The sequence below is a fragment of the Lutzomyia longipalpis genome, chromosome 1, assembly GCF_024334085.1.
Source record: "Lutzomyia longipalpis isolate SR_M1_2022 chromosome 1, ASM2433408v1".
Classification (NCBI taxonomy): Eukaryota; Metazoa; Arthropoda; class Insecta; order Diptera; family Psychodidae; genus Lutzomyia; species Lutzomyia longipalpis.
Window position 1 is genome coordinate 24,848,827 of NC_074707.1, and position 26,208 is coordinate 24,875,034.

Below are 26,208 nucleotides of genomic sequence, written 5' to 3' on the forward strand. Positions count from 1 at the left end.
ATCAGATTTTAATCAGTAACTAATTGTTTTATGGTTGGTAAAAATTTCCATTGGAAAGATACAAAGTGATTGGCTTTTTTTTCTTCTTAAAGGCATTACAATCGCTGGGATTATTTTATATTCTAAAAAGTAGGTACAGGCATATGGGTAAAGAAAGGTATTTGCAAATTGTGCAACGCATAGTCGTGTGTCTCCTCAGGTACCTCATTAATATTGATTGTCATTTTATTTCCGAAGTGTGGGCGTTTACATGAATTGATTGGGATTAGGAAAAGTTTAATTTTCATTCGTTGTGAAAGACTGTAATTTCTGTTTCTGTAATTGTTGTCCAGTTCTTAAATATATAAAATATACTGAGTTCATAAACCAAGTCTCCCTATAAGTAGAGCACCTACCCCTATATAGTCATTAATACAGCATTCTGTTATAATAGAAATTTAGTAGGAAAAACTTGAAAACAATTCATAAAATTAAGGATTCACGTTCAATGTTAAATTATGTAAAATGAACCAATCTGTAGGAAAAAAAACAGTATTTTATGCCTAATCCCACAAATTATATGTCTTTCTCACCCTGACTTTGTGGTCCATTTGGGTAAAGGTAAAACATAACGCAGCGTGTTACATACTCGCACAAATTGTCCCATACAATACTAATTTTTACATTTCTCCAGATGCAGTTTTTGTGCAGTTATTCCCTCCATTCTCCCTCGCTGTGGATTTTTTTTAGAATGTTAATGACTGTATCATGAGATTCAGCTTCCGACTTTCCCACACCCATCATATGTACGATTTCATTTCCAGATACACCTCTTTTTTACCGTTTCTGAACTAATTTATTTGAAACTCGCAGCAAGATTTTTTTTTGATTTGCATTAGAAGAGGTTTCAAAACATTTTTAAGAACCTTACTGGACATAATTTATTGAAATTAAAAATGCACCTGAAGAATTCGTTTTTTGGTTAAGCTTTTGAGCATTTTTTTTTTTTTTAAGAAAAACAAGTTGTTAGATAAAAATGGTGAATGTTTAACAAAATAATAAACTAAATAGTTGAAATTATATCACCGTTTGCATAGTAATCATGAGAAAGTGAGTTTAAAAGCAAATCTGTGAAAAATCACACAAGACTGGTAATTTCAGTATTGTTGATACCTGAAAAGTACCGCTCAATTCACGATATTTCCTCACACCCATGAGCTTCTTCAGCATACACATTGTATAATAGGCCGAGCCAATGAAAAGTAGTGTTGTGCATTTCTTTGACCAGAAAACGTGAAAAAAATGAAAAATGCCCAAAGGCCATAGAAATAATTTATCATTTTTACAGTATTAAATAAAATATTTGTAATTTACAACAATTATGTTGGAATTATTGTTTTAAATTGCCCAATATATTGAGGTGATGTATTGGAATAATGGGGTGAGGTGTAGCTTGTTTCTTTTTTGTGAAAACACAGCATTTTTGGGGCTATTTAGTATGAACGCCAAAGTGACTTTCAACGCATTTTGTTGCGGGAAAAATGTATGTCAAAATATTGCACCACTGTTGCCTTAAGAAAAGAAATGAACACCGAACAAACACTCCTGGAAATGCGTACCTCGTAAATTCATTAAAGGTTTGTGTGTTTGTTCGTTTAGTCTTTTTTAAGATTTTTTTTTAATCAGATAAATTTCGAAAATTTTCCTAAAAAGTGCTGTCAAGTTTTATATGTGCTAAAATGTACTATAGAACGTTCAGAAAGTGAGTAAAATAAAAATTTCGATCTGAAATTAAATATTTATATTTTTATTTACTAAAATGAATAAACGAACAATTTGAGCGACTTTATTCACAATTGTAGATTCCCCAAAGCTTTTGAAATTAAGCCACTTGAAAATTCCAATGATTTCTTCGCATGTCTTTCTTTCTATTGATGTGCGGCTTGATGTGAGAAAATTGCAAGAACCAATGAATGAGATTATGGCAGAAAAAAAACATATTGAAAATTAATATTCATTGTACTTTCTCCTAAATCTAATACTTCAATCGCTTCAATCAATGAATGGCAAAAAATGGATATTGAATTAAGTGAGACATGTGCAGAAAATAAAATTAAAGTTACTAGCATCTCACAACGGAACATGGTGTTGAAAATGAAAGTCTGGCGGTTCAATGTAAGTCAAGTGGAAGTTGTAAAAATCTCAGTTTTATTTCGGAAGTGAAGATTGCAAGATGTCTCTTGTGGGGATTATGTGCAATACCGCACCCATTAGTGCATGAGTATATGCGAAATACTTGCGAGATATCTCACAGCCATCGCGGAGCAGGTGGTGGTGCTGTTGCTTCAACACCTCTACATCTAGTTGAATTGTATTTTTTATGATTTCATAAAATGGTTATTTAATTTCACACTAATTGAAGATTTTTAAGCGAAAAGTTGTGCCTGGGAGAACATATCCGAAGTTTTATTGTAAATTTTATCAGCAATAAATAATCCATAAACTGCTGAAATGCTACAAAATTACTATTTTGCAGTGGAAATTGAAATTACCGATAAGTGAAAATCTAATAAATACAATTCATTGACAATTAGGAAATTAAAAATTTAAAGATTTGATAGAGTTTTATCTATTTTTTATTTTTTGATTTGTCGATCTTCAACATAATCATCATCTAAATTTACAAAATGCATTACTCATTAAATCTTTCTTGTTCTAACTTGAATTCTAATTTGTTTTTAATATGAATACATTTAGTATACCTACAAACTATGTATATTTTAGTCGTAAAAAACACATTTCTCACATAAAGTTTAGTGAGAGAGTGAAATTTGATCACAATCTCGTCATAATTAAAAATCTGTTTGAAAACCTCTTCCTCTAGTAGTCCAACAATTGAATTTCTTGCTTAGATTTTGTATGTAAAACATGCTCATCAACAATTTCTGGATTGTGTGAGAAAATGCTCTTCATTTTGATCACAAAAAAGACCTCGAAGAGTTTTATGCTCCAAGTAACGATCATTTGCGTGGATAGGGGAAAAAGAAAAAAAAGGTAACCTGGCAGAAGGAGAATGCTTATAATATGACTTCATTTCCTGCCGGTCTGGTGGATTCACATGGAGGAACACCTGAAGGTTCCAGAGCGAAAAGGAGAAGTGTGTAGGATGAAGGCACGGAGAATGCGTATTTGCTTTCTACTCTCGAAAGTATCCGGTGTGATGTGTAACCCACAATCTCGGGACCCGCAAAGGGGATGAGAGGAAGGTGAGGAAACACCCATATAATTGCGTGAAGACTAAAGAAGAGACATACTTGTCTTGTATGTTGTTTTTTTTCCTAGCTCCCCTGTCTTCCGCTGATCATCGAAGCGTGATCTTAAAAATGTCTTTTGCATCTTAGTTCCGTTTGCCGGACAGTGAAAACGAGTTTCTGCACCATCCACCTAAAAACCCACCGTGTATTGATACTATGTGAAAGACTATGTCGCCCAAGCTCGTACGGTGATTGCATAATTTTCATTCAATTGTCGTCGTTTGCAGATAATTTATAGAATATTGATGGCATGGTCATTATGTCAGTTTAAGAAGATTATAGAGATATCACTCAGCTGTCGCGTATATCATTTTTATTGTATATACCCCCATATGTGACTTGCTATCCAACAATGCATCGATTTGTAGCTCATTGTCGAGTTATGTATCTCCAATATATCTGTGCGGTAATTAAGTCTTTTGCTGCTTTTTTGCACCTCTATTTTTTTTCCTCAATTAAGTCGGTCAATTAGGAAATACTTTGTATTTTATCGCCGCTCCTCTGTGGGCTTGAACAAAAAAAAAATCCGTGCGATATTGCAAGAAGAATTTTAAGAAAAAAAAACATTCAGTTTCATTTTGGGAGGAGCTTTTGCAGCAAAAATGCCTCAACTGTGAGATTTTTGTATCATTTCGACCATGACAGAGTTAATTTTGCGAATGGTTGAATTAGATAATAGGAGTTGCCTTTCCAATTTTTAGGAAATGTGTCTGAAAATCTTCTCAATAATGACTTACAAACACCATGGATTCTCGCAGCAATAATGTGAAAATTGAATGAAAGCGATTTGAATAATTTCTATTATTTTGATGGTAAAAAATTTCTTTTTTTTCTTTTACTTTCATTGCTTTCATTTTAGAATAAAAAAAATCCATTCTAGATAATAAATATTTTTAAAATTCATACTCTAGTTCCTCAGTTAATAGTTTTACAATGTTGCTGGCGACTTTTCTTTACGCATTGACAAAATGATCATTGCGGTCAAATGAGTAGAGTTTAATTAATGATTTTCATGAACGGGAATTATATCAAATAGTTATGCTATGTAGTCCTCGTAAAATGGATTATATTGTGGATAATTTTATATGAAAAAAATTGAATTAAAAAGTATACAAGAAAGGAAAAAAATGATCTCAATTGTACTTTGTCTAATTATTCTTATACTATATTTAATGAAAAATCATATAGGTACGGCCCTCTTCCCCCGCTAATTTGAATAGCTTTGCAAAGAGACCTACTTTAAAAATCACATTGATTATTTTCTGAAAACTTAAAAGGCTCTTAACCGAGTTTCAGACACTACAAATTATAGTTTGCTAAAGAAATATTAAACACAGCACGATGTAGTTGAAGAAAACAAACGTTGTTTTGAACTTCAAATCTTATGCTTATTTTAAAATCCACAGAATGCAGCTTGGCGATAAAAGCATTTGTTTACATTGGGCACCGGATGAATTAGCTGCTGGAGACAATCACTGCATTTTTTCTGCAAACTTGAGTGAGAAAAAAAGCAACATGCTTAAAAGTCTGAAAATTATAAAAATCCATTGTATGCAAAATAATGGATTTTTGATGCAAGGATAGACGGTCTTTGCAATTGTATAATTTTTTTTTGAGTAATACAAAGAAATGAGGAAAAATTGTTTGGATCTTGAAGGTGTGTATAGAAGTAAATTTGTAAGAGGAAAAATTATAATTTGAAATTTAATACAACCTCTCAAGTGGCGAGATTGAATTTGTCGTTTCTCTGGTGAATAATTCCAAAATGATTTTCTCTCATTTGAGTGGCAATAATTGAGAGCTCGTGTTGTCAATTTGGCCTCATTCCTCATCAATATATCTTATACCAATCTTTGCAGCAAGGTCGTTTTCTTGCAAGCAAATATGTGGTTTTCTTACCAAATATTCACACATTCTATACAAGATGGTGTTTGACGCTCAATTGCCACGATGCTTAGAGGACAATGAATAAATCTTAAAGTTTATTAACCGAGAGGTTGGAGTTTCCGCGCGACATGAACTCTCGCAGGTGAACAGCAAATTCCACTGTGATGCCTGTATTGAAATCACACGTGCCTTCCTAACAATGGCGCTTCAAGAAATATCTTAAGAATACTGAAAAAGAGGTGTTGGTCACAAACAGGTTCTTTTCTTACTGTTACATCGAGTGATGTTATTAATTAATATCGTGCCATTTAGTGAGCTTATAGGATGAAAAAAAACTCTCGATTGCTCCCGATAGATCAAGAGGTTGCATTCATTGTTGGTTCTTATGTATGAAATGATCATGAAGAAAATGTATTCTTAATAATTTTGTTGGCTTGTTGTGAATTGAATTGTTTAAAGTTCAAGAGATCTCATTTTTAGAATCATCGTTGATTTATTTACTTTTATAAAAAAAAAAACTCTTTATTAAAATTTCTTTTAAAAAAAATCATGAAAAATCGACCATTTCTACCCTAAAGACTCCAAAGGCTCACTTGAAGAGTGAAAGATTAGTGATTTCAATCAATATGTGGCATCTTTGTAAATTGTGTTAAACATACTAAAAATTTATACTCCGTGATCCCTTTCTCTTTTCACCAAACCACTCTCCTCGGGAGGTTAACCTAAGGCATTCGAAAGAAACGAAATAAATAAAAAAAGTGATTGCACGAGTGATATTAATGATAATTGAATGCGCATCTTATTTGTCGTAGGTAAATAGAAAACAGTGTAAAAGTCAATCATAACGCGTCCAGTTATAAGAGTTGGTGTCCCACAACGTATAGAAGTTTTATAATGCGTTGTAATACTATTTGTAAGCAATATTAGTAGGCAAAGTTGATTTTTTTTGTGAAATTCAGCAATTTGATGGATAAAAATGGTCATATCTCTTGTTCTATAAGACCTACAGAAATTTTGTGACTAGTTTTGGAAAGGTCCTGAAAAAAGCTATAATTTGATATATATCTCAATGATTTTCAAGGTCACCTCCAGAACACAAAATGGCGGATTTTTGTTCTACCAAAACAGTTTTTTGCACTTTTCGTCCGAAAAGAATGGTTCTAGAGAATTATGATGTTCTAGAAAGTTGTAGAGAATTGCAAAACCTTTAATTTGATACCAAATTGAGCAAAATCGGACAAGCCGTTCAAGAGATATGGCTCTTAGAACTTTTCAAATTCAAGAATTTTTCAAATGGCCATATCTTCTAAACGGCGACATAGATTTTCTTCATTTTCGGACTGATGAAAGATATTGAGTCAGGCTACAATATATCAAAATTTAAAGGAAAACGATAACAGATGTTCGGAGATATTGCCCCTTAAAGTTATGCAATTTTTGTTTTTGATTTTAGCGCCTCTTGCGGATGTTTTTGGAACTTGGAATGTTCTAGACAGTTGTAGGGCTTCTTGAAACCTTTCATTTGATACCAAGATGATCAAAATCGGTCAAGCCGTTCTCGAGTTATATCGAAAAAACACTTTTTGCTTTAGGCCGCCATATTTGCTAAACGGCTTGACCGATTGTCAAGTATAAATTATTGATGAAAATGTCTCACTGAGCTCTACAACATACTAAAATTTCAGATCTCTAGCTATAAGGGAAGTGGATGACGATATTTCAAAATGGCGGACGGCGGCCATCTTGGATTTTGAAAATGCGAAAAAATGAAAATTTACACCCACATTTCTATAGAAAACTTCAAACCTGAAGTCTCTATCTGTTACCGTTCTCGAGCTATAAGGCAAAACCCGGGCGACCGGCAGGACGGCCGGCCGGATCAAAATTTTTCCACCACCATTTTTGAAATGTGGGATGTCTAAAACGTGCTCATACCAAGTTTGAGCCCGATCTGAGGTGGTCGGTTTTTCCGACGATTACAATACTTGGTGTTGGCCACGAAGTGGAACACCAACTAATTATACGCATACGACTAAAAAGAATCTTGAGACTTTTTCTTGGCATCGCACTCAAAGGAGATTTCTCTTGATGGTCAATGCATTGGTGTGAAGAGTATTTTGCCGTGAGATCTTTTCTATACCGCAAGAGCTTCTTTTAATCACTCACCCATCGGGGTTGATGATATAATAATTCTAACGTATAGCCGCGCGAATTGGTATTCAATTGAGAAAATGATCCACTTGACTCCAAGTTGAAACTTGGAGTTATTCAATTAATTCCAAGAATGCACTTACTACAGGTTCATTTGAATTAAAAGAAAAAAATAAGCAGAAAAAAAGCAGATCACCTGTTCACAACAGAGAGAGGTGTTGCTTTTGCATCTCCACATTAACTCCTGAGTAATTTGGAAGAGTGAGAAAAATAAATTGTCGCTTCATGTTACGCGTAAATTTAATGAAATTACAAGTTTTGCGTCAAAAATTTCATTCTCATTGTCGATTCACGCTTCGTTAGCGTTGGTTTAATGAGCAATCTTTTTTTCATGAATGAATCTTTCTATTCACTTTTCAATCCATTATGCGGACGGTAACGTGATATATGTATATACAAGTGCCATGGGTATTTTGCTCCATTTACACAATTTTTTATGCACTTGGGTGGAAAAGAAAATAAAAATCACTTCCATGTACGAGCGCGAGAGTTTGTTGATTTTTATTTTGCCACAAAGTTATATATATACAAAATGACACCCGAAAAGCAAAAGTAGGTGTATATGCATATATAATAAATAAGTCTTTATTATGCCATTTATGCGAATTTCATTTTGTAGCTATCAAAAGAGAATGGGAAAATGTTCTATTAGCAGAAATACAATCCCTTTGAAATTATGCAATATTTGCATGAATGAACTTTTTTTTATCTTGGTTGTACATATTCTTTTAGTCTGATACAAAGCAGCGATAGTGTGTTTTATGATAAGTGTTGTAGAGAAGATTTATGACATTATCTAATACAAATATATTTTTTTATTTCAATAATTTGTGAATTGCTTTGTTAATATTTGAATTTTCAATTTTTTCTTTAAGAATTAACTGATTTTTATATTAGAACTTATATCGAGGCATTTAAAATGAATGGTGCTTCGGGCACGAGGCATTTAAAAATTACTATATTTAATGTTAAATATCTTACAAATCCTTACTGATTGCATAATTTTTAATAAATCTTTTAATCTCTTTTAATAAAAAATTTTCTTTTCTAGTTTTTCAATAGGTTTAAGAAAAGGTTAACACATGGCTAAAGAAACTCTGTAGAACAAATGTCATTTGTGGGGCATATAATTATTAATACGCTAAAGAGGATTGAAATAATTTTTGCATAAATTTGTGCTTGGGCCAGAATTTAAGCGAAAATGACGTATTTTGCTCTACATGTAACAACCACGAAGGTCGTTTAGTTTTCCATTTTGTATCTGTTTGAGAGGAAAGAGATTTAGTTTCACCACGAAACCACCAATGTTTTTCGACATCTGTATAATACAATATAACAGGTATATTTAGAAGTATTAGATGGTAGAGCAGGAGTGTTGAAAGTTATGTAAAATTTCCAATTCATTTCTTACCATTCGACCTCACCAATAGAATCACATGACTCTGTTCACTGATGCATATGATTTGTCTGTTTTCAATATTGATTCTGATCGAAAGCAAGCGAGGGTGTAAATTAAATGGTAGACAGCATTAGCAACATTATTGGCAATTGTGTGTGAATTTACGTGATTTTTCTGGTTTATATTCATACCATGCGCAAAGAGTATTTTACAAGTTAGGAAATGCCACTATATAACAAAACTGAGTGAGAACTGCAATATCTTCTTTTTCTTTTTGTAAAAAAAAATACACAAATGGGGAATGCGGTGGCAATAATGGTATGTATGTGACAAAGAGTAAAATATTACATATAGCAAAAAGCATAGGGATTCAATTAATAATGCCAAAACATACACACACAGCACAGTTACATTTTAAGAAATAAATGCTAAATACCTCAAATTTCTTAAGCTCAGCCAAGCAAGTAATGGAACTCGCGTGGTTACAATAGAGCTGCAATGTATGTATATTTGACTTGTACATGGGATTTCAGGCTCACACAAGAAGTAATTCACTTAGAGATCAAATGAGTGGTATACACACATTAACAATCATCATTGCACATATAATTCATACTTTCAATTATATCACATTTAATACTTCATTCGATATCTCGGCTAATGGTCTTAAAACAACAATGATGATGATGGCAAAATAGGCAACTTTGCTGAAAGCTTGTACAGCAAAGTGAATTGCAAGAAGAAGCGACTGTGAATCATTATCCATTTGCAAATGAATAAATTTTCTGTTAGAATTATCTTTGTCGCTCAACTGATAAAGGTCAATCCTCAATGAAAAGCCATGTCCGAGAACTACAATGTTTGGTTGGCAATCCCCTTCAGTCACTTTAATGGACTTCAAGGTAATCCTTTCAGTAGTTAAAGGAAATTATTCACTTATATTCATGTGATACAAATTTTCCAAATTTAGAACATTTAACGATGTATATGCATAGCATAAATTTAAAAATCATTGAGTTTTTTTGGAAAGATTTTTTTTCTCTTTATTATATAGAAGAACATGCTTTTAAGAGTAAAGAACCTTAAATAAAATATTTCATTCTTTGTGCAGGAAGAAATAATGCTGATTTTGTCTTTTTCTTTTTATTTCTTTGTACTTTTAATCGTTTTAATTAAAAAGAAATAATATCTGCTAAGTGGAGAGAAAAAACACAAACAACATTTAAGTGTTTTTAAACTTTTAAGAAAAAGTAATTTAATTAAGTCATCATATTTTTTACCCAGACATGTTTTGCTTTTATTTAATAATGTACACATATTAGTAAAAATAAATGCTGGAAGAATGGGGAAGTTGAATTTTGTCATAAAACAGGTATATAAGGAAAAAGGAAAAAAGAACAATAAAATTATTCCATTCGTACATTTAAATGAAATTTAGGAAATTTACTACATGACTAGACTAAATGAGCAGTATAACTTCTTTAGTAGATTAATGACTCAAAAGAGTCAAGATAAAATATAAATTTATTTTTGACCATATATTTTTATGAAAAAATTAAAATCAAATAAGTAATTATTTAAAATTTTTATTTTGTAATTTAAATATTTTTAAGATATTTGATTCAAAAAATACCAAATCTTCATATCGAAGATTCATACCCACTCACAATACCAATTAGTTCATTTGCAACATTTGAAAGAACCAATTGATAGAAAAACGTTCGAAATGAAAGGAAAAGTCATGAATTGATATTTGTTTTCTTACATAATGCCTTTTTTATGGTTTCTTCCATTTCTTTTGGAGAATTTTAAAACGAATCCGTGAACATGGTTTTCTGCACTTTGTATTCAGCACCGCGTTTCTGTTTATTCACTAAATTGTTGTGTAAAAAATAAAAGTGAAATTGTGGGAGTACATTTGCACTCCATTACATATTACATCTATGCTCTCGTTATTTATTTTGAGAAAGAAGGATGATCATTTTCTGTCTATTTTAATGCTAAGTATGTCTGTGAGACAATTGAAATGTACACGTCAGTAGCTTTATCATGCGCTAATGTTTGCCGCATGATAAGTTAATATTAATCGTTTTTATGCTTACAGAGAAATCCCACAAATATGCATTCACGTGTCTCTTTGGTGTATTTTCTCATGCAAAAGAGGTTTAATTACAATACTTCAGCACCGCGTTAATTTTGTTTAACTTTATTTTTTTTGGCAATTTTAGGTTTCACAAAATGGAAAGTGTCTTCGAGAATGTTTAATTGATTTGTGTTCAAAGATGGTTATATACTATTCATCTCTCGGCATCGTAATGCCGCTGTAGTGCAAAAAGGAATAGGTTGACCTTTTCAAACAATTTGGTAGGTATACGTACAAACATTGACTTTTTGTACCATTCTTCTTTGAAACCACCACCTTTTCACCAATGAAACTAACCATTTTCGTAAGACACTCTACCGCGTGAGTCATATAAGAAAATATTTGAGCTTGAAGGCTTTATCAAATTTCTTAGTCAAAGTTTTTCTTATATTTTCACAACCAATAAAATCCAATTACATCTAGCCACTCTTGTGTGATAAATGCCATTGAATTTGAACAATGAGGACTTGCAATTATTGGCCATTATATTGAGAGATTGCACTTAAGTTTGGATTTTAATTTGGAATTTGCGACGGGAAGCAAAAAAAAGGCAACTCATTTCTTTTGAGCCACTCAAATTCCACAACCTCATTTTCTTTGGCTCATCTTGCGACCTCTTCCAAGTTGACGGTACACAGCCTCGTTGGAAATGACGGTGTTTGAAAGTAAAAGCTGTCATGACTCTAAAAGCATATTTACCAAAGAGGTGCATGAATCCAGCAATTGCCCCATGCTAAACCACGTTGGAACTGTTATATACCATACATAGGCGAAAATGTGATTGGAACGCTGACAATTGTGAATGTTTCGCCTTTTAATGTAATAGTGCTGAATGTTATTTATATAAATTATTACTCTTTTTTTCAGTTCTCTACATTTTATTCACAAAACCTGTGGTCTATTCCACTGGCTCAATAGCTTTCAGAAGAATGTATATATGTACTTAATTTTCTTTGGTTGGAAAACTTTTTCGTAAGTTAATTCCTTTTTCAAATATAATTATTTAGAACTGTTTTTGTTCTTTCAAGTATATACATATGTACATACGTACAAGTACTTAAGGAAGAATAAAAAAATCTTTATCTTTGATACAGAAATATTTAGAGGTCGTCTTTAATTCAGTGTTTTATTGAACACCACTCATTCCTCAGAAATTGATCTAAATTTTCAAATTTTCTTCCGGTACATTTTTGGGAAATTTCGGGTACTTTTCATAAAAAAATAAATTTTCATTAGTTTGCAAAACTCTGGCATATAAATTTTTTTCAGATTATTTTTAGCAATAGCATGTCCGCAGCAAATAATCTGCAATTAATTGCCTTCACTTTAATAGAGTAACAATTTTCGTTGTCGAGAAATAAATCGCGAAATCTCCAAAAGTTACTCTCGATTTGTATAATGCAACAAATTTCCACCATCGCGAAATTTCACCATTATTGGTATACCCACTTGCGGAATGATATACCTCCAGGTGGTGCTTTTGAATATAATGCAATTTGAAAATGTGCTTACGGGAATTATGATTGGAATTTATTGAAACTGAATGTGGAATTTTGCAGAAGGAGTCCACTCCTCTGCTGGAGTGGAAAACATAGCCATTTTCGCATTTGCACATAATCTCACATAGATTGAAGATTTATTTGCTGTGATGACTTACAAGGTGAATGCATAAAAGAGTGTCGTTTGTGCACTGCTTGCTTGTATGGCTTTTTGCGATCTCCGCAGACAGTGTGGAGGGAAAGTGTTGAGTTTTTCTGTCTCACCTGTCTTTCTAATTTTGCGATCATCTCGGCAATTAAGAGATTTTGTAATGGTTTGAGCTGGTTTTTTTTGCCAATTTGAATAATGATCTTCCTTAGTTTTTTCGGCATTCATCATTTTTTATGCTCTTCTTTTTGCGGTCTGGTGTTACGTTGAGGTCAGGAGAAGGGGAAAGTTCACGCATATCGAATTAAAATCTCTTCATGGTCATATTGTGGGTGCATCGCATTGGACGAAAAGTTCTGTGTGTGTTGAGGAGACTGAGAAATTGTCTGCAATCTTCCATGTCTCGCAAGAGCTAAGAGTTGTGGATAATTTGCGGCGGTGGCCATCCGTAGTGCCCCCAGCGGTCTGAGCCGACAATCCTCCATGAGTTCAAGACCGGTTTGGGGCAATTTTTTGTCCGGCATGTGGAAACCGCACATAAAATTTTATATATAATACACACAGCACCGTGTATTCATTTCACAGATCCACCATCGGACCCAGGGACGGTGTAACATATACAAATTGAATATTAATATCTTGCACTGGCACTCGTATGTCTTTTCCAATACGGAAAAACATTCAATTTCTGGGCTGCATAGCAGGTTGTGAGGGTAACGATGAAAGACATAACTGGATGATAATGTGCGATGGTATTTTGTATATAATTCGAGATCAACTTTCGCATCTCAAAATTTCACTCAATTGCATACTTTTTGACTCCATGTGGGCCTTTTTTTTCGGAAAGAAATCCACAAGATGAAATGAATTCACCACCACTCTTGTGAGATAAAATCGTGATTGCCATTTGTTTCATTTTCTATTGCCTCAAATTTCAACAATCTTACAAAACATTCCAAAAGACTCTCTCTGAGAGACATGGGAAATGCTGTGTGCAACTTGTGCTCTAATTACCGTCGTAGCGTTGCCGCCGAAATGCAGTTTTACTGGGTGAGGGAAAGTTTTCACTTTGGGTATTTCATCAAAAAGTGCAACGCATTGACACAGTGGGGTGCATGTTGTTTTGCAATTTGCAACATGAAAAATACCGTCCAAATTTAAAAATTTAATAAATTTTCTTCCAAAAAACTTTTTTTTTTTTCATTTGCATCTAATAGAGTGAGAAGAAATTCATCATCACGTCACGCTGTGTTTATCTCGAGTGCTTTACTTAAGCGACCACTAATTTGCTATGATAATAAATTTTCAAATCTACATTGAATAGTAACAAATATTTCCTGTTGTACGAGTATTATAATGATTATAGAGAGATATGGTGTTCAGTCGCACCTTGAAAGTCATTTAATAAGGGTTGACTTAGTTGATGACATACCACACGTTTTTCATCTTATTAATCTCGATTTATAATAAACTTTCTGTATAAACTCTTGACTTAAAAAAAATTAAACTATATTTTTGCGATTTTTGCAAATATAATAATTAAAAAAAACTTCTTAAATAGGACATACTTAGAAATTCCATATTTTATATTTTTTCTCTAGAAAAATTCCTTATACAAAGATATAAAACGTGTTTTCAAAGAAATGTTTGATCATAAACTTTCCGTGATGAGAAGCAATAGAAAAATATTTTTCGCAAGTTTTTTGTGCTGTAAAATCCCGAAAGACATTTTTATGACGATTTTGTCAACAATCATATTCTAAGTACCGTGTGCAGACTTCCCGTGATTTCTAACACTTTGGAATTTCCGTGAGAATATTCTATAAACTTCTCAGATCACTTATTGCTTAAATTGGCAATAAAGCAAAAAAGAATTGATGTCTTATATTTTTTTCTGGCATCATTGCAACTAATATTTTCTTCAATAATTACCAATCCATGTAAAATAATGTCTAAGTTCTTAACATGGAAAAAAAAGGACACACGCGCATTGTAAGAAAAAGAATACGCAATAAAATTCAAACTACAAAAATTCTCAACAATATTACCGCGTAAAAAAATCCAATTTGAGATAAATATTTACAAGTCTTCCGGCAAAAAAGTGATCAATGCAACAACAAAAAAATGTGATCTAAAACCGGCCTTCAGTTACTCAAGAAACCAAATCATATTTCAATGCAAATCACATGTAGGCAGACCTGTACATATGAGTCAACGTAGAGTCGCATTCGATTGTGACATGTCGGGAGCGGATATTGAAATTTTGTCATGTCTCTCTGCCTTTAGCTGAAGGAGACCTTTTTCCGCTGAATTGTCCAACCTGGCAAATTTGTGAGTGACTAACTAAACGGTCCGCGGGGCCTTTGACGGGGAGTCAACCTTCGGCAATTGCTTCCCGCCAAAACAGGCTAATAAGTCCAATGAGGTGATTTTTTATTCTGCACACCATCTCGCACTATTAGAAAAGTTGTATAATAATTAAAAATAATATAAATCATCAATTTGCCACTCAGGCAATACCTAAAACGTCTGTATGTCGTAATTTGCCATTATTCCGTAAATTCCGCGGTACATTGAGGACGTGCCGAGCTGCAGAAGGCTTCACAATTTCAACGAGAATCTCGGTAATTTTTTTATAGTCACTCTCTCTCTCTACTGTAGGGGGATACTTGTACTTTTTTTTGTTGCATGCCCATGCCCGGGAAGGGCTAAGCATTTGCCTGATGTTTGAGGTGAAACGCGAGTTGATTCACACAGAGAATGGATGGCATGCAAAATGTAAAATGCATAAATGGCAGAATTGCATTTTCTGCTGTGAGCTATGTAACACTATATGTGGCTGCGTTTGAGTTCGCGGGTCACAAGAGAGGCTGCTAGACTTGCGTGGTTATTGAACTCTTCCTCCATGTCGCTCGTGTGGCTCTGAAGGAGCGTACATGAGATCGAGGAAATCCCGCACCAAAAGGGACACACATACACTTTCCGTCACGATAAAGAGCATACCGGTGTCTCCATAAATCATGTGTGGTTTACTCGGTTTACTGTATATGTACGTGAAACTCACGACGATGGTCGCAAATTCAGAATTTATCTGCTGAAAACTGCAGTTTTTATATGAATGAAAGTCTAGACTTTTTTCCTCATTCTCTTTTTTTTTCAATGTTTAATTTAAAGGAGAGAGAAAAGCTTAATTTTTGTCCGATCATCCTGACCATTAAACCCTCCTTGGTGTGGTGAAAAGAATCCAGTTTAATATTTATTAACAATTCACACCCATTTTCCATGATAGTAGCATTAATAGCATTCAACAGAAAGCATCGATGGAATGCATAGAATTGAGAGTGAATAAAATGGCTGTAAGTCTTTCATGGGGTACAAGATAAACTGATTAGGATGGCGCGTCTCTTCACACACTTTGATGTTGGGACGTCGAGTTAATGCATCATTCTCTGGATTGTTGACGCGAAAATAATCGTTTCAAATTGTCGTCACTGGCTATTAACATTCCACCAGGACTGCTGTGAGTGCATTGAAAAGTCTCTATCGAAGCATAGTAACGAGAGTGAAAGAGGTGCGGAGTTGTTGTGCAGGAGGAAGTTTACAATGGATTTTCCATCATCATCAACATCTCGAGAACTTGAATACAATGCCCAATATAATTGTATGGAAATTCTTGGGAGATTACACCTCATAAAATAAGAAGTATTTGTGGTTCTTGGTGGGTTTTGTGCTGAAGATTTAATTCTTTGTGTGCTACCCAAAGACTCATGAGAATATTCTTCTAGCATAGAATTAAGGGGGAAGAATTTCTTCACGCTCTGTGACATCAAACACGATCAAGGAGAGAGTCTAATATAAAATTCACCCGCACCCTAATTTCAACTAATGAGTTTAATTATTGTACTTCTAAGAAAAAATTCATAATACATTTTTCTATACACTTTTACTTGCATTCACACAGAGTGACATAAAAGGTTATCGTTCCAGTATTTTGCAGGTGTAATAAAGTAACTTGAAAAGATAACTTGCTAAGCAAGTGCTCAGTGAATGCTGATTTGGCGCTGACTTGGGACAAAAAAAAACCCATTCGTTGCGTTGCGCATTGAGAATTCACTTAGCGTCTTGAAATTGAGCTTCGGTGATTTTTTTTTGCTTAGACACGAAGAAATAGAAATAAAGTGAATGGTATTTGCTTGTTGAGGGGATCTTTCAGAAAGATTTGTCGGTATAAGTTGCCATGCTGAAGAAACCCGCGAAATGCTTCATTGAAGACATTTCTGCCAGACAACAGAAATGTTCCACACTCTGATATTTTACATACATTAGATTAATCCTGCAAATAACTAAATTATTAATATATTGTTATTTCGCGAGAATACGTGCAAAACCATAGAGAATGAAAACCTCAATTAAAAGGTGATAATAGAAACATGTTTTAATGACTAAATGGGATAAATGGGTAATCAGATACTAAGAAAAAGTCATTTGAAAAAAAAACCAGCAGCTAAAATTTTCCTCGTGAGTCATCTGTTCATCTTTGTATGCAAAATTAAATAGCATAAGTAGATTTTTTTTAGTATGTATTTGCATCTGAGGCAGTAAAATCTTTAAATTGCAAAATTTTTCTACATAAATTTTCATTGAAAAAAATGAGAGTGAATGGCGTCAAACACGAAAATTTCCTTGAACCGCAATAATATACCAGTTTCGAGTTAATTTTACGGGTGGTAAAAAAAAAAGTGGAGGTTTTTCCAAGCAAAACAACAACTTTTTTCCTAAATTGTTGTTTGAACATATCATGCAGAGTATATTGATTTTTTGTTGATATGTATTTACTGTGATTGCTATAGATATAACTGATCATGAGATTAAGTATCACCAACACCATTTACAGCTTTAATGTTCAATTTTCGATTGAATTTTATTTCTCGAAATTTTTATTTCCTTAAACGCCTTAAGAATGAGAGAAAATCTTTTAGCTGGTACAAGATTTTTTCATTGGAAAATTCGTCAAGAAAGCTCGCTTATATCATCAGTACTGCATTTAAGCATGAAGATATAGAAAAGGTGTAGTAATTGTAAAGTACCAGGTGGAATACCAGCATTTGTATGTCCATTCGCCGGTGTGGCTTTCAATTGCACGGTGCGCTCCCTTCTTTTGGTGCGTTCGCAATCATGCGCGGTATGCAGTTGGACGATTTCATTAAACACTGTCACTCACCTGGACCAGTTTCGAGGTGTTGCCCCTCGTAAATCTTCATGTGCACAATTGTGCAAATTCGAAAGTGCTAGCATACCACGCACAGAGGAGACTTTTTTTGCGCGATAGCCAATAGGAGAAATTGATATGTTCATGACCCCCACGTAGACGATCACTGATTCCAATCGCAAGCTATGACGCGATAAATTTGGCCGGTAGAAAGGCGGAAAAGATGTGCAAACCCGTGCAGACCATACAAGCAACCTTGTCCAACATCATGATATTCGCGATTAATTAACCATTCCGGGACGATCGCTGTCTATCATCGCGTTTGCCGCTAGAATTTTGAGTATGATCACGAATAATTGCCGCTAATGATTCTTCTCAGTTGATTTTTTTTGCAATTCAATCACATATTTTAGTCACAATTGTGCGCAATTTTCGTTTCCATGGACCTATGGGCTTTTTTTATATCTTTGCATTCAACGCGTAGCTTATTCCGTGTCGGTTGAGGATGATCTTTGCAATTTGACACACGGCTGATCGAGGGAGAAGAAGTTTGAAATCAACATCTCCCCAAATTCCCCAAGCATCACTGACCTTGAGGTAAGCCTGTTGTATAAAATTAGAATGAGAAATTCAGGTATATATGAATGATCCGCCAAAACGAGTTGAGATTCATCAGAAACATTTTTTAGGAAACTATTTCTCATGTTCTTTGCGTATTTCGACGCTAGAACTATATACATTATACATTATCGTCGTTGTGTGGTGATCGAGGGAATCTCACTGAATGCTAATTAACTCTTAAATAAAATGGATATTAGCCATTACAATTTTATTTCCTTCCAAGAAGGAATTCAATTCGTCATAAATGGCTGACGATCCTTGCGAAAAATTTACGAGTTTATCTTTCAAATAGTTTCTTATCTTTCAGTCTTCCATTGTGTTTTTTTTAAGCTAAAATCGGCTCAAAATGAAACCCTTTACTTGACAACCTGACGGAAATGTTGAAAAATTTAGATGATTTTGAGATGAATAACAACAAACATACACAAAAACTTCCACAGCGACATGAAAACCGTCTTTTTGAAGCACGATTTGGCTTCTTTTTTTTGGAATCCACTGTTAATTTATACGATTCACAAAAATTCCAAGATTCACTCTTTTGGGCAAATTACCATCTCGATGGAGAGATAATTTTGACTGTAGAATGTGGCAGATTAAACTAAAATGTGTCAGTTTGAATCGTTAATGCCCACACCATGGGACAGTTTCGTCTCACATGTTTTATTTCCGAGTTTTTTGTCTTTACAAATTTACACGAAATAATAAAAGAAGAAAAAGCATAAGAGATCATTATGGTACATAATTTAGTAGTTCACTCACTGTCTATTGAGTTACCTTTCTTCTTTTGCGCATCTCACAGCACGATAAATAGTGAAAAATTTGTCTTAATGGAGCGAGAAAGTTCCAGTATTTAAATCTTTTATGATTGCCATTACAAATGTGAATCACTCGATATGATTAAAATTTGGTAGCCGGGTAATGTTGGATGAATTACAATTTCATGAAAAAAATCTCTCTTATGTTGTCTGAAAGCGCATCTATTTTCTCAAAAACTTGAATCCCAGGGGAGATTCAATTGAAGGAAAATTAGCCATGCTCTTTGGTTAACATGATGCCTCATTAATCATGCCGGAATATTGAGAAGGAAATTGGGAGAAAATGTTTGGCCGTCATAATGAATATGATCACCTCTGACTTGCCTCATAAGATGAAGGTCAATTTCCGATCTCCAATGTTTATCAACCTTGATTTTTGGGGGGAAAAATCCATTCAAAATACCGAAGTATCAAAGAGTTGGAGGGAATCTATGAGAAGAATTTCTCAGTATGTACTCAACTTAATTGAAAATTTCCTGCATGAAATCTTCGTGTGGTTCGTGAGGTTCTTTACACAAATCATTGCAGCATTTCTTGCATCATATCAAACATTATGGAACTATTCCAAGGTGCAATAAATTACCGACTAATCCATTGACGAATAACAAAATATAATGGAGAGTTTTTTTTCGGTCAAACCGCTTTTTCTCTACAGAAGCAATCTCAACATAATAAATTCGGTTGAGGTTGAAGTTGAATGATTAAGTAAAGATTTTATTGGATTTTTCAATATGATGAATTAGAGGCTTACTTGGTTGTAGCCCGAGCAAGATGAACTGTTTCAAATAATAAAGAATTAAAAAAAAAAGAAAAAGATATAAAAATTATTAAAACCGATATTTATTCTTCACGTTTGTTCTTGCTCTTTCAGCTGTGATTCTTTTTCTTGTTACAAAGATTTTGGATCAAGCTAAAAGACACAAAACCGCTAAAATAGTGGAGAAAGGTGCTATTTATTGATTTTGCGACGATAGGTCTTAATCTAATTCAGATCTATATTGATTTATTATTGCACTACCTTACAAACTCCTTTATGAATTTATTCCACAATTTATGTTTCATTTTGCATAGTTGCATAGAATGGAAGAAATTTTTATAGCATGAACAATGCCAAACAAATCTTTTCCCAAATAGGAAATCCATATGTATAAAGCTCAATGGGAGATGAAATCTTTGAGCAAAAATTCCGCAACAAATTGTTCCACTTCACACTAATTCCATTAAATCTCTTTGCTTTTATGTATGCAAAAAAGCAACCACAGACTCTCTGCAATGTGGATAAAATCTCTTGTGCATCGCATTCACTTTTAATTTCGTGGTCAACCGATGATCAAAATAATGAAAGTATATGTAGGTATATTATAAGAGAAAAAAAATGTTTATTTATAGGCGACACAATTGAATGTTAATTTTTCAAAGCAACGTGCCAATCACTGATCCTCGCGCTAAAATATTGTGAAAATGAGGTAGACTCGTTTTCAAAGTTTATTTTCCGATGTTTACAGAGAAACCTACTCATAAGTCTGGAGGAAATTAGCTGCATATAAATATGTGATGAGGAGTGATAATTAATTCAGCGGGGGTTTTTGCGCAACGGGTGTAATTAAAAATTCGTGTATTGTTAAATTTTTGGAATATTTGTGACTCAACGTGCATTCACTTCAAGTCTCCCATTCATCGGTGGGTTTCCTTTAGCGCCCACGAAGCTTATAATGTGGAATAAAGTGCGCCTTTTTTGCCATATAGTTCGGAATGTGTGTTGCACATTTTCCAACGGATTTGTTAGAGGGAGTTGTGGTGAGCTATCATAAATATTTATCTCAATTGCAAGTTATGCAATTTCTCTGTTGAGAATTTATAGGTATAGGTATATATTGGTGACGGATTCCGATCTGCTCCGCGCGAATTCCCTCCCATTTCGGTGCATTCTATTATTTGCTTTTGCACTTGCATAAAATTTCATGTGATTCAGCGAATGTACATATATATTGTACAATCGGAACATCGCACCATCACAGCTTCCGATTGATGTGTCGAGATACACATGAAAATTGTTCTTTGCTATTCTTCCCCCTGTCGGGTGCTAATAGAGCAATTGGTTGGCAATTATTGCTAATTGATGGCAAAATACATGGGATAATTTCACGTGCCACTTCGTCGTGGAAAGGTCGATGGTACTTGTGCATTGTAAAGATTCGCCCATTCTCTCCTATAATGTCACAAACGAAAGATTTTTGTTGGAAGCGACGAACCTCTTTTTGGGTGTGGTGATTTTTTCGGTGTTTGAATTTGAGATATTGCTTTCGACTAGAACTTATTTAGCTTTTCATGGAATTAGGTTTAGGTTTTGATTTAAGTAAAACTGTGTTATTAAAAAACTTTTCGTTTTTTTTTAATCTCTCCCTTAGTATTTAAATTTTTAAGAATTGTAATCGTCGGATTTTCCGACCACCTCAGATCGGGCTCAAACTTAGTATGAGCACGTTTCAGACAACCCACATTCCAAAAATGGTGGTGGAAAATTTTTGATCCGGCCGGCCTGCCGGCCTTCCGGTGGTCCAAACTTTGCCTTATAACTCGAGAACAGTAACAGATAGAGACTTTCGGTTTGAAGTTTTCTATAGAAATGTGGGTGTAAAATTTCATTTTTTCGCATTTTCAAAATCCAAGATGGCCGCCGTCCGCCATTTTGAAATACCGTCAACCACTTCCCTTATAGCTAGAGGTCTGAAATTTTATTATGTTGTAGAGCTCAGTGAGATGTTTTCATCAACAATTCTGACTTGAAAATCGGTCAAGCGGTTTAGCAAATATGGCGGCCTAAAGCAAAAATTGTTTTTTCGATATAACTCGAGAACGGCTTGACCGATTTTGACCATCTTGGTATCAAATGAAAGGTATTGAGAAGCCCTACAACTCTTTAGAACATTTCAAGTTTCAAAAACATCCGCAAGAGGCACTAAAATCAAAAACAAAAATTGCCTAACTTTAAGGGGCAATATCTCCGAACATCTGTTATAGATTTCCTTTAAATTTTGATATGTTGTAGCCGGACTGAATATCTTTCACCAGTCCGAAAATGAAGAAATTCTATGTCGCCGTTTAGAAGATATGGCCATTTAAAAAAATCATGAATTTAAAAAGTTGTAAGAGCCATATCTCCTGAACTGCTTGACCGATTTTGCTCATCTTGGTATCAAATTAAAGGTTTTGCGATTCTCTACAACTTTCTAGAACAATAAAATTCTCTAGAACCATTCCTTCGGGACAAAAAATGCGAAATACTGTTTTGGTAAAACAAAAAGCCGCCATTTTGTGTTCTGGATATGACCTTGAAAAGTATCAAAATTTATCCCATATTCTAGCTTATTTTAAGACCTTTCCATAACTAGTCAAGAAATGTCTGTAGGTGTTATAGAACTAGAGATATGACCATTTTTATGCATCAAATTACTGAATTTCACAAAAAAAATCAACTTTGCCTACTGATAATGCTTACAAATCGTATTATAACGCATAAACTAACTTCTACACGTTGTGGGACACCAACTCTTATAACTGGATTTTTGTATTAATTCATAAATTTTTGATGAAAGGTTCTTTTTTGTAGATATCGGAAATTCTATATAACAGGTTTATACTAAGGTAATTCAAGATGTTCATTATTTCTTGTATTTTTTCTTTAATGTGAAGGTCATACAAGGTCTCGCTACTGACCTAACTAAATATTAAAAAAATATACACACTAAAAATAATTTTAGTTAATTTGCTGGTAAATTCACCGTAAATGTACATTTACGGGAAAATTTGTCTTTTTTAAACGGAAAACCAGAAAATTTTCAAAAGTTTTAGTTAAATTAAATAATTCATTCGGTTTTTTTTACGAAATCAATATAGTTAATTTTTTTTTTTAGTAAAAAAACCTAAATTTCTTAGTCTTTTAATCATTACGTAGAAATTTAGTAAAATAAAACTAAATTTTAGTCTTTTTCGATGAAAACTCACTAAAATTTTAGTAAAATTACCTAAAATATTCGTTGAAAAAAACGGTTTTTGAATTTGTTCCTGAAGAAACGCCGCGAAGAAAAACTTTGTCAGTTGATGTCAAGCAGTGAAGTTGTGAGCAGTCTTGGGGAAGTTTTCATCAGAATTTTCAGGGAATTTCCCACGTCATCTCGTCGTCCCAAGTCATCTTATACGCAACGAGGAGTTCTTGCTCATTCAGAATTTCCGGCAAAGAAGGTAATGCCATATTTAATTATTTTCTTTATAAATTCTATCTAAATGACAACATTACTCACCGACAGGGAATTGCGTGAGCGCTAAAGCACCGAGATTTCCCACATCATTCATCAGGGAACCAATTCGTACGCACCGAGGAGTTCTTGTGCCTTTCTTTGTGGAAGTTTTCGCCCCGTCCGGGAGCCAATTTGTACGCACCGAGGAGTTGTGCCTTCTTTGTGGAAGTTTTCGCCCCGTCCGGGAGCCAATTCGTACGCGCAGAGGAGTTCTTGTGCCTTTGTGGAAGTTTTCGTCCCATCCGGGAGCCAATTTGTACGCACCGAGGAGTTCTTGTGCCTTTGTGGAAGTTTTCGTCCCATCCGGGAGCCAATTTGTACGCACCGAGGAGTTCTTGTGCCTTCTTTGTGGAAGTTTTCGCCCCGTCCGGGAGCCAATTTGTACGCACCGAGGAGTTGTGCCTTCTTTGTGGAAGTTTTTGTCCCATCCGGGAGCCAATTTGTACGCGCAGAGGAGTTCTTGTGTCTTGTTTGTGGAAGTTTTCACTCCATCAGGGAGCCAATTTGTACGCACCGAGGAGTTCTTGTGCCTTCTTTGTGGAAGTTTTCGCCCCGTCCGGGAGCCAATTCGTACGCGCAGAGGAGTTCTTGTGCCTTTGTGGAAGTTTTCGTCCCATCCGGGAGCCAATTCGTACGCGCAGAGGAGTTCTTGTGCCTTTGTGGAAGTTTTCGTCCCATCCGGGAGTCAACTCGTACGCACCGAGGAGTTCTTGCTCATTCAGAGTTTCCGGCAAACAAGGTATGCCATATTTAATTTATTTTCTTTAAAAATTCAATCTAAAAGACAACATTTCTCACCGACAGGGAATTGCGTGAGCGCTAAAGCACCGAGATTTCCCACATCATTCATCAGGGAACCAATTCGTACGCACCGAGGAGTTCTTGTGCCTTTCTTTGTGGAAGTTTTCGCCCCGTCCGGGAGCCAATTTGTACGCACCGAGGAGTTGTGCCTTCTTTGTGGAAGTTTTCGCCCCGTCCGGGAGCCAATTCGTACGCGCAGAGGAGTTCTTGTGCCTTTGTGGAAGTTTTCGTCCCATCCGGGAGCCAATTTGTACGCACCGAGGAGTTCTTGTGCCTTTGTGGAAGTTTTCGTCCCATCCGGGAGCCAATTTGTACGCACCGAGGAGTTCTTGTGCCTTCTTTGTGGAAGTTTTCGCCCCGTCCGGGAGCCAATTTGTACGCACCGAGGAGTTGTGCCTTCTTTGTGGAAGTTTTCGTCCCATCCGGGAGCCAATTTGTACGCGCAGAGGAGTTCTTGTGTCTTGTTTGTGGAAGTTTTCACTCCATCAGGGAGTCAACTTGTGAGCCCCCTGAGTTTAATACTTTTTTTTTATTTATAATTTTAATAAAAAAACAAAAACAAAAAAAACCGTTTAAATTGTTTTATTTTAGTTAAAAATACTAAAAAAAATTAGTTTAAATTACTAAAAAATTTTAGTTAAAATTACTAAAAAAAATCCCTAAAATTTTTGTCGTTACCGTAAAAATTACTAAGATTTTTGTTAAAATATACGGAGACATCATAGAGAAATTAACTAAGATTTCGTTAAAAAAACTAAAATATTTCGGTTTTCTCGTATTTCTCTGTTAAATTCATTTAACTAAAATTTTAGTTAAAGAATTTTAACTAAGATGCGTGCAGAAATACCGTAGAATGCCCATTCCGTAAAATTTACGGTGAAAATTTTAAGTGTGTATTTAAATTGCATTCACAAAATACATACAAATAATTAAGCGTTTAATGAATTTAAAAAGAAAAATCAAGAAAAATTTCAAAGATTAGTTTGAAGAACTATATATAGTCTTAGAAATCACAATTACTGTGCGCTTGGTAAGGTTCCATAGATGGTTTTATTGAAGCAGCATCTCTTTCAAAATATACCAACAAAATTCAATTATATGGCCTTTTTGTTATTTGTCCAGTGTATTCAGTATATAATAATTTGCTTTGCCATTTTCGGCGGAGTTTCTTTTTTGCTCCGATATACTTGTGATTGGGGAACTGGGAGGAAGCAATCTTCGGCAGTGGGAAAAGACGTGGAGAAGAATTTTTCCACTGTGCTGGCTATTTTGACACGATAATGAGTTGAGTGGAAGGCCACATCTTCAAGTCCGTTCGATGGACTACTTTATTGGTTTTTATTTCTTTTGGTATTTCTTTCTGGCCAGAGACACCGAGATGAATGATTTTGGAGAATGCTGACACACGGCCAAGTTGAAAGAGACAAAAAAATTCTCTCTGAAGTAAAAGTTAATAACGTTGTGGGCTTGGACGCGTAGAATTTATGAGTACCTACCGACATTACTGAAGGAGTTGTACGTACAGCAAAATATGGACATTGTCTTGAGAGGCATTCTTGCACACCGCATATATAAAATGTCGATCGATGGTGATTATTGAACATTTCTATTCACGTGCCCACCATTTGGGATTGCCAAGTTAATTCATAGAGTTACATATAGTGTATGAGTTTCGCCAGGGCAACGCGTTACTCATCCACCATCACCCTACCGACCAGTTTGTTGTGAACACTATTGGGAATTTTGTGCTATATGTTTTTTTTGCCTTTGGGCACAAGAAAGCCGGGGTGAGGGGTCATTTTAATAAGAGAGATAGAAGGTGAAAAAAAAAGAGTTTCACGACTTTGGGTCGATTTTTTTTCCTCTCTAAGAGAATTTTCACGA

The 26,208-nt window shown here is 34.5% G+C and overlaps 2 protein-coding genes across 4 annotated transcripts in view; one reads left to right on the forward strand and one right to left on the reverse strand.

The window, feature by feature from the left end:
* The window catches only part of LOC129797424 (uncharacterized), a 36,347-nt gene that overhangs the window by 8,963 nt on the left and 1,176 nt on the right, over positions 1-26,208 (reverse strand). The window lies entirely within an intron of this gene.
* LOC129795805 (uncharacterized) lies at positions 17,756-25,201 on the forward strand. Its single transcript, XM_055837701.1, has 4 exons — positions 17,756-17,829; positions 23,343-23,467; positions 23,533-24,262; positions 24,328-25,201. The coding sequence occupies exons 1-4, from the start codon at positions 17,756-17,758 to the stop codon at positions 24,344-24,346; spliced, it is 948 nt and encodes a 315-aa protein (XP_055693676.1). The 3' UTR covers positions 24,347-25,201.